General features: G+C 41.4%; 1 protein-coding gene across 2 annotated transcripts in view; it reads right to left on the reverse strand.

Moving 5' to 3' along the window:
• Window positions 1–14,174, reverse strand: part of HTT (huntingtin) — a 1,416,422-nt gene extending 1,402,248 nt beyond the window's left edge. The window contains exon 1 of one of the 2 annotated variants that reach the window (XM_069203496.1): window positions 13,809–14,174. In XM_069203496.1, the coding sequence (XP_069059597.1) occupies window positions 13,809–13,930 (122 nt within the window). In that variant the 5' untranslated portion in view covers window positions 13,931–14,174. The remainder of the gene's footprint in view (window positions 1–13,808) is intronic. The other variant, XM_069203501.1, reaches the window with a different exon arrangement.
• Window positions 14,175–14,442: the final 268 nt, after the last annotated feature.

Consider the following 14,442-nt stretch of genomic DNA (forward strand, 5'->3'; position numbering starts at 1 on the left):
ATATTTCTCCATACAAATTTAAACAACAAAACATTTGCTGTGCTAAAACCACCATCTTCCCAGCTTTCAGGAACAAATGGTGTCTTCTAGTTGGGTTTCTGTGTCCTATAGCCTCACATTCTAACTGCCTAGCTGCCTAGGCACCCCTCCATCCCCACCCCCACCCCCACCAGACTGTTTTGCCCCATTTGTCATATACTAATTAGAGCTGTATATGCAGAAATGTGTGGCTGTGGGACTGTATGGGAGAAGTCGGGAATCAATGGCAGGTTGGACATGGAGCAGGGGAACTAACAAGGTATATCCTGATAATAATTCTTGCATTAGCATGGAGACTGGAGTTCATCACACAAATGGACAGAGCGCTAAGCTATCAATGGACAGTATTACTTCTAGTGAAATACGGAAGAGACTGTACTCTGAAGTTAAAAGGACTAAGCAACACAAAGTAATGGTTCTATATGTACCATTTACAAGGATTAATGAGTAAAAACATAAACACAACTCCTACTTGAAAACGTATTTCATTAACGAAGTGTGAAGCAGTTATAAAATTCAGTTTGTCCCATTTGGTGCCAGGCAGTAAGATGACAAACTGTGGCAAATTATAGTAGTCCTGATAACTGCTGCTCAGGCTATAACAAGGCTCATATTATGCCAGGGTCTGGATTCTAACAAGGCTCTCATTATGCCACATTTCTGATAATATGAGACTGCATTATGCTGGACTTCGGATTACAGCAGAGCTCTCACCATAACACTGCTCCAAATGAATAATTTCTCTGTGTCTTACTTTAGTTTTGTGTGAAGTGTCTTAGGAATTGCTCTGGTAAATTTACTTTCAAGCAGTCTCTAGATTTCACAATTAAAGTTATAGTAAGTAAATCCATGTTATAATTGCGGTCTTGTGCCTAGTTTGCCAACTGAGGATCAAAGAGACTGGAGACCGGTCTCCGTCTCACCATTTCGACTTTACACAATGTTTAATTCTTGGGCAGACATATCCCTTCATCTCACTGCACCACAGTTACCTTATGTGCTATAACTTTAAACATACACCAAGCACTATATCACTAGCTTGACATTTACATTTTACAGGTGAATTAACCCTTAAAGATCTGGACGGATGTTATGGACTCGATAATCAGGGTTACTGACTTGTTTAAGTTTGACGCACAAGCGCAAAGTTGGTTCTGAACTCATAAAAGGATTTACCCACATGAAGATTTTCCTGTGAGCAAATCTATTCACAGGTGTTGAAAGTGGGTGGGAAGTGGTAATTTCAGACCTAGATATTCTGTTACAGTGTGTAATCACAAACATGCATGTTTATATTAACTGAGCTGTCTTCAACCTTTGAAAAAGGTCAGATATGTACTCCTGAAAAGAGAAGGCAGAAAATATTTTCTCCATGGTGTAAAAAGTTTTACTAAGTGAATTTGTACTTGCTCGACAGACTTTTGCACGAGCAACTATCCATCTATATACTTGCTCAAGGGAAAATGGAGTTCACATACATTTGTTAGTACAATCCATGGAAGCTTGCTACGCTACTCTTGTAGGTTTACAGGCCTACTTTTGTAACCTCAAGAATTCTTAAAGTCATAAAAAAGCACTGAAGTAAACTATAATCTTTTGTGTGTACACACAGATTTTTGCCCTCTATTTTTTCTAGCTGTGGAACTCTGTGTACTTTACTCCTGCTAATCAGTAGTAAAGTGCCTGCACTCCTGCCTAAAACATGGGAGACTTGGTAACACCCTAATTAGCATGTATAACTTCCCTAGAAACCTCTGGTATATTGTACAAGGTGTACTCCAGTCCTGTAAGTTATTTGCTACTAGTGGACTGCATCACCTGTTATGCAATCCAATATGGTTGCAGTTCAAACATGGCTTAAGGCCCTCATGGCCTGACTGGACCAGTGTAATAACATTGTTTGGGTCCAGGAGGTCTGACAATCTACAGTTGCATACACAAAAAACACAAGATCTGGTGACAAAGGGGATGTCTTCCCAATGTCATGGAAAACTTGGACAGATACTTTTCACTTACGGTATATGTAGCTATTGACCACTACATTATTATCCTAGGAAGCACAGTGCCAATGAAAAAGTGAAGGACTATGTGTTTGCATTGAACAAAATGGCTCTAACATGCATATTTGGAAATTTGCATGATAAGATAATCAGGTACCAATATGCACTGTAACAACGCCAACATACAGGACAGATTATGGGTCAATGGTGAGGCAGACTTAAAGGTAGTTGTGGCCATTGTTAGTAAGGCAGAAGCAGCTAATAGTTGTGATAAAGCTGTTTAAAACAATGATTCTGATAAGGAGATAGTAGGTAAGGTTGTGGGGAAGGGACATAAGCTTAACAAAGACAACAAAAAGAGAGATTTTCAAAGTTCAAATGGAAACAAATGAAGATTGGACAAGATAAAAGGGAGATGTTGCATATGTGAAAGCACAGATCATTTCGCCCATGATAATTAATGTCCAGCTTTGGACCAAAAATGTTCGAATTGTGGAGTAAGAGGGCACTTTGCTTGGTTATGTAGCAACAAAAAAGGTTTGGCAGTCAAACGTATTGTAAAGGACTTGGACTAAGTGGATGATAACTTGGAAATAGCACATAAGGGGCACACGTGTTGAATACAGAAGGAGATGTTTTGTGAGTTGCTGCACGGTAAGGGAAAAATAAAATCTGTGATATAGTGGTTGGAGGGGTGAATGTAAAGTTGGCTGCAGATTCCGGTTCCCTTTATTCTATAAGCAACAAAGGAGTCTGGGAGGAATTGTTTATAGGTGCCTTGGGGAAGATTTTACAGCAGCCAGACTTTAGGACCCAAAGTTTCACAGGGAAACCAATAAAGTTATTAGGTTTCAGCAAACTCAAATTTTAATTTAAAGACGTGTGTTGAATACAAATTGTATGGCGCTGAAAAGGGGCCATATGTACTGGGATGGTGGGACTAAGGGGAGCTATGCATATTGACAGATCCCAAAAGTCCAGAACCCATGTTGCTAGTAAATTGAGTTACCAGAACAACCAGCAGAGAATACTGTTGTCAAACGCTTTCAGACTGTATTCTCTAGGAAAACAGGGAAATTAAATATTTTTAAGCATGAAATAATTCTTATGGAAACAGCACATCCTTACATACAAAAATGAATGGACATTCCTTTCGCCATTAAAAGTGAAGTAGTAGCTGAGTTGGAGAAACTTGAGGAAGCAGGTACAGTAGAAGGGGTAGAGTCAATTGATTAAGTTGTGCCACTGGTGGTGGCATGAAGGGCCAACAGCAAGGTGAGACTTTACGTTGATTTGTACGAAAACAGCCTGGAGGACAGATTCCCATTACCTTGCATCAATTAATTATTAGCCTTGACCAAGAGGCTGAAGTGGTTTTCAAACATAGATCTCACTGCAGCATACCACCAGTTACCATTACACCCTGACAGCAAGCAGTCAACAACCATTATCACACCAATTGGTTTGTTTCAACTTTTAAAAGTACCATTAGGATTAGCTCCAATGACAGCCATATTCCAGAGGCTCATGTATATTTTATTTAAACATGTTAAAGAAGTCACATTCTTTCAGGATGACATCTTAGTAATGGGGAAGGACAAGGAAAACCATGATCGGAAACTAAGTGAAGTATTGGAAATCTTTGGGAAAAATAGGTAAACTGTAGAAATCGCCAAGTGCAATTTTTGCAAGGAAAGTATTACATATCTGGGTCATGAAATAAGGTAGTTAACCTTAGAAAGACGTTGTAGAAGTCATTAAGCTAGGGCCAGTATCTCAAACTAAGTACGAACTTCGTGCTTTACTTGGGTTGGCAGAGTCTTATTCAAAGTGTGAGATCACTTTCTCAGGGAACATATTTCATATTCATAAATTATAGAAACATGGATGTAAGTTTGAATGGTCACTTGAATGCCAGTTAGCTTTGACATCATCAAGAGGGCATTTAAAGGATCATCGTTGTGCAGTTTTGAACCTAAATATAAAAAGTATAACATCAACAGATGTAAGTGGAAAAGGGTTGGGTGTTGTGTTATCCCAACTAGATGCAAAAATATATTCTTCCTCTCAAGCGTTGACTCCTACTGAGGATTGGTATTCGGTTACTGAAACAGAGACACTCGGATAGATGTGGCAGTACCTAAAACTGTTTTGAGTGACAATGGAGGACAATTCTTAGCAGGTCTTTCAACACTCTGAACAGGAATGGTATAAATTGAGGTAGTCCTCCCTTGGTTAATCATCCCAACGGTAAAGGTAGTGTGGAAGGTTTTAATAGAGTAATCAAAGGAATCAATGAATTGGCAAAGATCAAAAAAATATTTTATGGGTGTACAGGATTACGCCATATGCAAGCACTGCTCACAGCCTGTTCAGCTGATGAGAAGTAGGACACCTGTAACTAAGGATAGCATGGGGTGGTTGTAGAAGGCCAGTTTAGTGATCTGGTGCCCAGAAGAAGTTAACAAAGGAGAGATCACGCAAAGGCCAATAACAAGTATAGGTTTGACAAGCTGCATGGTGTGAGGAAAGCTGAACTCCAAGTGGGTGACATAGTTAGAGTAGAAAAGAGTGGTATTGTGTCAACCAAATTTTCACCACCATTAAATGAAAAAAACAATTCTGTGCAATGTAGCTTTGAGTTATGGCAAAGTGACACATGCCAGTCGGTTATTGTTGTACAGAGGTGGAAAAGACATCTAACCTTGGAAAATACATTTTGATTGCTTAGAGACTGATTATGGAGAGAAAGTAGTACACCAGCGCAGTGTTGATGGTAATGGAGAGTGGAGATGTTGATGGCGAGAAGGCTGTAAGTGTAGAGGTTGCTTCCTCTGCTCAGCAACCTCATTGGATGTTTCAGTGAATAAAGGCAGGTTTGGCAGGGAGGCCTAAAAATATATATATATGATTTTATTTATGAGTAATGTGACAAACAATAATTGTGTATGGTCAACTATAGTATTTCATTCTATTTTCTGATTCTTTCAATAATATGCTTTGAGGTTAATATTATGTAGTGTTGCTTTTTTGTTGTTTCATTTGGTGTTATGGGGGAGAATTGTGGAATTTGCCATTTAAACTGACAAGTAGTGCATGTCTACATTTCATCCATGTTCTGTGCGGGACGGAACAGGATGGAATGTGGAAGACTATGAGACTGGCAACCAAGGGAGAGTGGTTGACGCTCCACAATGGGCTTGAGAAAAGGAACAAACGTATTATAAGTCACCTCAACCCTTTTGCCGGACCTAATACAGCAGTGACCTACTGTGAAAGGCAAAGATTTAATCAACAAGTGATTGGAGGGTTAGCTGGACTATTCAGAGGGGAAGTGAACTGTTACTGTGCCATGATCCTAACCATCAGCAGTAGTTATGTGGATTTCCCGCGCGTATCTGAAGCACAAAAGCTCTTAGTTTTAATCAGAACCATGAGCCATTGTGAAAATGGTTATGTACATAGAGTAGTTGTTCTGTTTCTTTTAAACTCACTTAAATGAAAACTCAATCTTGAATACCACAACCCATTCAGTTAGGCACAGGTGGAAAACATGGAAGATGCCAATGACCCAACAAGGGCGTCTTTTTGTCTAAACATTCTAGGTCATCCCCTCCCTACTACAAAGACTTGGTCCGGCTAGAGTTTTTCTACATATTTCTTTAATTCTTAAATGATGTGATATTGTTAGTAACGCCCTAAACCCTACTGAAGGATTCACTCTTGCAGAGGTGTTAATATAAAAACTGTAGACAATGAATATATGAGATTGGCAAACTAAGCACAGGCAGGGTTGTGGAAGCACATAACTCTCACTGCATAATCTACAATGTACCTCAGTCAAATGTGGGTGTCAACTTTTATTCTCTGCCCAATAGTTTTTAAATCATAGTTGTAGTGGATGAACTGTACGTTCAACCACAATTAATTCACTTCAGACCTGGACAGGTGGAGATACCCAACTATGAGAAAATGTCAGCCACTCATGAAATCCCAGAAATATTTCAGCCTAATAACGGCCATCTATTCCAAGTCATTTATTCATATCCCAAATGTGTATAGCTACACTAGAAGATCGCAATATATAAACTGGTAAGTGGACCATTTTAGGATTACTTTCTGTAAAGTACTGAGTTACGCAAACAAGTGATACTAAGACTGAGGTTGTTGTATTTAAATTCTTTATGGTTACCACACTACCTCTAGCACCATCACTTGAAAAGCACCATTTGTAGTGTGATTAGGAGGTAAACAAACACAATAGTCTCTTTTCTTTTGCACAGCCATATATGTGGAAGGTGTTGAAAATCTGAGAAACAGAAAGAACAAGGAAATTATTTCAAGAAGTGCAGCACATCCATATTCAGTAATCAAAACAATGAATGTGTAAAACCATCATCCGAAACGGACACTGAGCAAGTCAAGCCTACAGTCATCAAAACTACTTCAGCAGAAGGAGTTCATCTGGGTATTAATCAATATATCTATTTCCAAGAAACCCAGGCCGTAAACAATCTACTTGCCCACTGCTATGACAAATGACATTTTATCAGGTCGAGCTATGGCATACTGGCCCATCTGGCAACACAGCTGGCACTGGCAAATAACAGGTGTTCTATTCATTCAGAAAGTGAATGAGCAATAAATATGCCAATAATCTTGTTTTTATCTTATAACATTTGCTGTTCGTTCAAAGAAAAAGGTCAAATGTCAGCTTCTGTCTAATTATAAATTGCTGCATGTTTTATTGTGGAGATTGGTGTTTACTTTTCTTTTTTTTACGGTAAAGATAGAGGACTCTGTCTGACAATCAGGCTAGGCACATAACATTTTAAATAGATTGCAAATGAAGTGTACAAATATTTTAAATTATATTTCGGTAGTTAGGAAAGCACCTTTTTGTAATTCTGAAGTGAAACGGAAACAAAGATTTTAACAGACCAAAACAAATTGGACTACTTTACTAGGTGACGTGCAAATGATACATATTTGCTGATATCCGATTCCCACACAATATCATTTTTGTTTTATCAGTAAAACTGCATGTTAGTGGGAAAGTTTGAGGACATTTAAATGAAAAATGTCTGACTGTAAATGGCAGTGCATTACCACATCAAGCATTAGTAATATATTTGCTAGAAAAGTTAACGTTTTTAAGTATGAATTGAGAAACATTTCTACACCCGCCTTGATAACAATGCTATTAATGACCTAAGAGACCAGTCAGGGATAATGTGCGCAACGTGCATGTGGGGTAGATTTTTATTATACATTGAGCAAAGGTTTAGTGTATCAAATAAAATAAAATAGTTTTTTGCACAGAAAACATGCTGAACCCACATATTTAAAGTTTCTCTGGTATGTGATGATGAAGAAAAAGGTGACTGATAGATAAAAGACTGAGACGAATTTATGGGTTAAGCACATTACTGTTAGGATGAGAAGATTATTCAAGCCACAATCCTGTATGTCTGGTGACATTTTTCAAATTTTTAGAGGTCTGAAACTTTTAGGAATACCAATGACATCATGTTCCTTGGCTCACAGGTCCCTAAAGACCAGAAGTCATGAAAGCCAATTGTTTAGGCTTCCAGTTAAAGTAGCAATTACACCTTCTTTTCCGAGTGAATAGGCTCTCATCATGTTAACTGTAACGCATAATTTACCCTGAATATAGTCTCCAAGCCTTCTCAAATTCATGAAACACGTCTAGCACTCTGGGAGACATCCTGCTATTGCTACCTGCATTTGAAGAGGAAGTGGGAGTACCGCTCAACATGTGGAAAGGACACACTCCTGAAAAAGATGGACAGAGCAAGGACCAGCTGGAGCCCTAGGGCCAGATGGTGCCCCCCACCCTTCACCCCCAACACCAAAAACATTAACCACGATCAACCAATGTCAAGGAACAAAGTAATCACCTACTGCACTGTTCCTAGAATACCAAGTTATTTATTGTGTTTAGTGCTGTATGCTAAGACCATTTTGTTTTGTGTGATTTCTGTGTTTTTTCACTTGCCCAACATTACTACATCTGTACAAGACCTATTCATTTTCAAAAGTAACTCTGACAGGACATTGGATTGTTGGATGCAATTACTTCTCCCACTCAGTAACTGACTCCTAAATCGTATACCACAGTGTTGATCTTCAAAGTTGGCATCCAGGAAGATGCAAAACTGTGGCAAGACCGAGACTGAAACTTTCACACACACTTTAAAATTACCTTTGAAAATCAAGAGCATTTTTCAAATGTGTTTAGGGAAAATAACTGCTTTAAGAAGGTAAAGTTGATTACTGAATATTGTAAGGTTTACATATTTTAATGTGGAGAAATACACTGCAACAACATTTTTAGGCTATATATTCTCTGTCTCCCTAGCATTCAAACTGCATCTTTTTCCTCCCTTACAAGATATTTTTTAATTCAAATAATAGACTGGCTTTATGAAAAAAGCAATATGGAACGTAGTTTTATTTCTTCTTCTCTATGCCACAAACTTAAAATTGACCCAGATTTACAGGCTCGGGGAGTCTGTAAATCTGGGTCGCTGGATGACCCCTGCCCATCTCATATTCTTGTCTCCAACTGAGCCGCTATCATCACCTTTTAAATCAGCTCTTAAATCAGTTTATAAGACTGACCACAGTGCCTAGTGGCTGCAAACAGGCCAAGTTGTTTCCACCCTTTAAAAAAAACCATCGGCAGACAAATCCAACCTCGCCAAATTTTGGCCTTTCTCTTCGTTGCAGCCTTCGCCAGGATACTAAAGAAGCTCATAAATAAACAGCTCTTGATCTTCTTAGAGAAGAACAAGTTACTTCACCCTTTCCAATCGGGCTTTTGCCCGGGCTACAGACAGAGACTACACTGCTGGAGGTGGCAGACCGGATTAGGATAGTGGTGGATCAGGGAAAACAAGTGCTGTTATTTCTCCTTGATCTATCTGAAGCTTTTGACACTGTTACGCATCTGACACTCCTGCAGCGCCTCAGTGACCTAGACATCTGTGGCCCCATCTCGGTGGGGCCCCATCCCTTCTTGACAGACAGGTCCCAATCAGTCTGGATGGCCCCATTTCCCTCAGAACCTAAACCCCTGGGTTTTGGGGGTTACTAAGGGGGTCTGCATGGAGCCCCACTTTGTTCAACATATAATCCCCCCGCCAAAGCCAGGGACCATGATAGTTTCTATGGAAGCATGATAGCTGCCTCCAACGTAACACCAGCAAAACAAAATTCTGCTCTTTGGGATTCCCCCGCCCAGCTGGGACAATGACCATTGGCCAAATGATGCCCCTTGCCTCCTGCCCCTGAAGACGTCAGTCGGAGGGGAAATGTGACATCGCTGCTTCTTTTGCTCCCCAGCTGATGGGGGTAGGAGGCACCTGTTTTGGTCTGCTTAAGATGTTAAAATAGTTCCTTTACCTTTTCCCTCTTCCACAGTAAAAAACGGTGATCCAGGCCCAGATCACTTCTAGGTTGGATTATGCCAACTCACTATACTAGGGTCCACCTGCCTCCTTGCTGAAGAGATTACATCTTGTGCAGAATGCTGCCGCCATTCTGTTGCTACGATTTCCCAGGAGAACTCACACCCAACCTGTCCTAAAAGAACTGCACTGGCTGCCCTTCAAAGAACATGTGAGGTTCAAAGAACTGGTTCCGACACACAGAGTTTTCTACCACAAATGCCTTCAGTACCTGTCCAATAGATTTACCCCTTACCAACCAGCCAGGTCAATCCGGTCCTCCAGCTCCTTGCTGGTGGTAACTCCTCGATTCAGAAGGAAAACGTAGGGAGGTACCTCATTGTCCAATTTGACCATAAGGTAATGGAATGCCCTCCCACAACAGCTAAGCGCCACTGTGGACATTCATATCTTAACAACTCCTTAAGACCTAGATCTTCGGGTCTGCTTTCTAGGTCCACTTGTTAGTTTGGGATTAGATTTTACTGGCAAACGCTGGGACATGGAGTACCTGTTGCACTATACAAATCCCAAAATAATAGTAATAATCAAATGGTTCATTTGTGTTACAAATTAGGTCTCTAGTTGGCAGTGGTCTGCACCCTTTCCAAGTAGGAACCATCATTCTAGACTGGGTAAGGGAGTCACACAGTTAAGATAACCCCTGCATACCCCCTTGGTAGCTTGGCACAAGCAGTCAGGCTTATCTCAAAGGAAATATGTAAAGTATTTGTACACACAGAGTGACAACACTACAAAAGGACCAGTTTAGAAACATATCCAATATTTATCGGAGTAAAAAAAGACCAAAATGGCAAAACCCAACATACACAAGTAAAGATATCACTTTTTAAAGGTTTAAATGAGTCTTAATCCATACAAATCAATTGTTGTATTTTTTTTTAGCACAAAGTACCTGGGATGTGTCAAAAACAAAGACGATGTGGGCCGCAGGGGAGGTGAGGCGTCGAAAAGCAAAGCAATGTGTTGGTTCCTTACTGCGCAGGGGAGGTGATGCTGCGATTCTCTCCTCACAGGGGAGGCAAAGCGTCAGTTTCTTACTGGTAGGGGAGATGATGCATTGTTTGTTTCCCTGTAGGAAAGGCAATGCGTTGATTTCCATACATACAGCCTTGGTTCCTTACTGCAGTGCGGGGTCCATGAGAAATTGACATCCAAGGATGATGCGTGGAAAATCCAGACATGCTGTGTGGATGGAGCCGCAGTGAAACAGGTGCTGCGTCGATTTCTGCAGCCGCGAGACTGACGCTGCATCGATTTTTCAGCCACAGCATGTTGGTGCGTAGATTTTCTCCTTTAGGTCACCATCTTCTACTTCCAAGGGCCCAGGGACTGGAACTGGCACCTTTGGAAAGTCAGGTCTCTTGGCAGAAGAGCCCAGGCACTGGCAGATAAAGTCTTTGATGTCCCTGAGACTACTTAACAGGAGGCACGTTCAGTTCAAACCCTTGGAGAACCTTGGAAAGCAGGATGTAGAAAGCCAAGTTGAATCCTTTCACTCCCAGGATAGAAGCAGCAAGCAGCAGGCCAGCAAAGCAAAGCAACAGGCACAGTGGCAGTCCCTCCTACTGCATTCAGTTATTCTTCCTGGCAGAATGTCCTCAGTCCAGAAGTGTTCCAACTTTGTGGTGTCAGAAGTCCAGTACTTATATCCATGTCTGTCTTTGAAGTAGGCAAACTTCAAAGAGAAGTCTTTGTAGTGCACTAAACCCTGCCTTTCCCTGTCCCAGACGCACTCCAAGGGATTGGAGACTGCTTTGTATAAGGACAGGCACAGACCTATTAAGGTGTAAGTGTCAGCTCCTCCCACCACTCTAGCTCAGGAAGACCTATCAGGATATGCAGGGCACTCCTCAGCTCCCTTTGTGTGACTGTCTAAAGTGAATTCACGAACAGCCCAACTGCCATCCTGACCCACCCATGTATTCCACAGGCAGGCAAAGGTACAGAATGGTTAAGCAAAAAATGCCCACTTTCTAAAAATGGCATTTTCAAACTTTCAGTTCAAAAACCAACTTTGCCAAAAGATACAATTTTAAATTGCGAGTTCAGAGACCCTAAACCCTAAATCTCTATCTGCTCCCAATAAGGAAATTACACTTGAAAGATATTTCAATGCAATTCCCATGTTAATCTATAGGAGAGATAGGTCTTGCAATAGTGAAAAACGAAATTACCACTAATTCACTATCAGCACACGTAAAACACACCAGTATTTGTCCCACCTTTTAAATACATTGCACCCTGTCAATGGGGCTGCCTTGGGCCTACCTTAGGGGTTACTTACAGGTCGTAAAATGGAAAGTTTGGGCTTGACAAGTCAGTGCACTTGCCAGGGTGAAATGGCAGTTTAAAACTGGCCACACAGACAATGCAGAAACATGGCTGAGACATGTGGGTGGCACAATCAATGCTGCAGGCCCACTAGTAGCATTTGATTTACAGGCCCTGGGCACACACGTTGCACTATACTAGGGACTTACTAGTAAATCAAATAGGCCATTCATGGATAAATCAATCACCCATATAATTTAGACAGAAAGTACTTGCACTTTAGCACTGGTCAGCAGTTGTAAAGTACCCAGAGTCCTAAAGCCAGCAAAAACTAAATTCAGCACATGATCAACAAGCATTTGCAATGCAGTGGGTCTCGCGTTTGCTTGAGTTAAAGCTTTTAGCGTTATAAATTCTTAAAAGGACTTTTCTTGCCACATAAGTTGAAAGTGAAAAATAAAACAGTGGACATAAGCAAGTCAATTCAAAGCGCCACGGCCACCATGAGCGCAAGAGTATTGGCTCCCTGTGTGAATGTCTAGAAAGGATCGCGGCTGGGATGAAAGGCAAACTGAAACCAGAGATGGGGCCATCACACGTTGTAACAGGAGAAAGCGTGACGTAGTGTGATGGCCAACAAAAATATTCACTTAGTGAAACTCAGCACACAAAGGAGGGACATTTCACAAAATGCACCAATAAAAAGTAAACATTTTAAGACAAGCACAACAAAGAATGAATAGCAGTAGTGGGCGTGGTTAAAAGCCCAGTGAGAGATTACAACAGGGCAGAGCGCTTATGTGCTCGACCCTAAAAACATGAGGTCAGAAGCAAAACATCTGGGGATAACCCTGCAAAAAAGGCCGTTTTGAACAATTTGGAATATATTTACTGAGGTAAAGGGAAAAAAACTACTCAACGTCGTTTATGTTTGCATTACTTAGAGGTAACGTTCTGAAAGCACAAATCATATTTCTTTGCTCATGATAGTTAACCTTTTCCACATTCATTTGGAGAAAATATCATTATGTTATTTTGAGAGGGTGGCTAAATCACGTTTGGCGATCAAGGACACTGAATGAAAAAGCTTAAAGACAAGTGTTCTGCTCCTCTTAAAAGGTACGCATTTCAATGTTCACCTTTGTATTATTATTTTTTTTTTACGATTAACCTTTAATTAAGAGTAAGTATGCGCTCAGTTATTCTTTGCTCTCGTTTTAAAGCGAGCACTATATGAATGGGCATACTTCACACGTACGCTGATGTCCAGGTCTTATCAACCATCAAATAATGTAGTGTTAACTCAAACCCAGGAACAACGCAGCTAGACACACTCCACGGAGTTTGCCGCACTGTCCTATGGTCACAGGTTCAAGCACTTGTCAGTCATAACAGTCCCACGCTGACCCCTAATGTCGCCCAGCTCCTACTCATGCTCAAATGTCAGGTCCCTCTCTATTAGCCTGACTCTCAATAAAATATTAAGGATGCCAGATAAGTATGTGCTTTAACAGTCTGCGTCACATGAAAAGAGTGTTGTGAAAAAATGGTGTCCTTGAGGAAATGGAGGCATCTGGTAATCTAAGCCAATGGGTACCATAGTTCTCCTGCCCTCCAGTGATGAGACTCCCAATACTGACCCATCACATCCCACTCATGTCAGTCTCTCCCTCTCCTACTTCCCCCTGAGATACCAGCTCCCTGTGATAAGCATTGGTTCTTCCCCTGCAATGGTGAATGATTGTCCTACCTGCTATACCCCAGTCCTTAGGGTGGCTGGCGCCTACCTCTCCTATCAGGCCCCCCTCTCCTGCTCCTATCATTTCATTCTCTCATGTTCATAATTTGTGTCAGCTACTTCTCCCTTCTGTGTCCCCTCAGGCATTTCTCTTTACTGTTTACCCTTCTTTTCTACTTGCTCCCCTCAGGTGACAGGCACACCTTTTACTCAGCTGCAAAGTGTCCTTCCCCCCTCAGATATCTTAAGCATTTTAGTACTCACGGCTTGGACTGTGCAGACTCTTCTGGCACGGTGCTAACACTGGGAGGTGCAGAGGGTCCTTGCTGTTGCTGGAAAGACTTAAGGGACTCGAAGGCCCTCATCAGCTTCTCCAGGGTGGCCATCTTCAGCGGTTAGAAGCTACAGGAGCCGCCTGCCGCCAATCACTGCTTCCTGCCAATCACAGCCTCGTCCCTCCGTTAGCCCCGCCTCCGGTGGCAATGAATGGAGGCGCCCTCTATCTATTAGAGCCGAGCTGAGACCGGAGAAACATCCTTCGTACCGGCCACTCTATATGAAACTCAGAGGCTGACAGTAGGAGAGGGGTCTAACAGGATGTGGCCTGCTTGACGTGTCCACTGACCAATCACAGAGCGAAGGAGCACGTGCTAGATCAGCCAACCACAGAGCACGGAAGAGGGAAACAGGGAACGTGGGTCGTTAGACTAGAATATCACCGTGGGAACTGTCAAACTAGGAAGCCAGTCACTCTTGTACGCGAAGCGAAGCCATCTTGAGTTGGTGCATTTCACCTTTAATGAAGATAAAACAGGATCATCAAACAATAGTCTCTTAAACATACCGTAATATTCACAGTAATCAGTTATTTTCGTTAAAAGACATAAGTAGAAACGTT

The sequence above is a fragment of the Pleurodeles waltl genome, chromosome 1_2 (assembly GCF_031143425.1).
Source record: "Pleurodeles waltl isolate 20211129_DDA chromosome 1_2, aPleWal1.hap1.20221129, whole genome shotgun sequence".
Lineage (NCBI taxonomy): Eukaryota > Metazoa > Chordata > Amphibia > Caudata > Salamandridae > Pleurodeles > Pleurodeles waltl.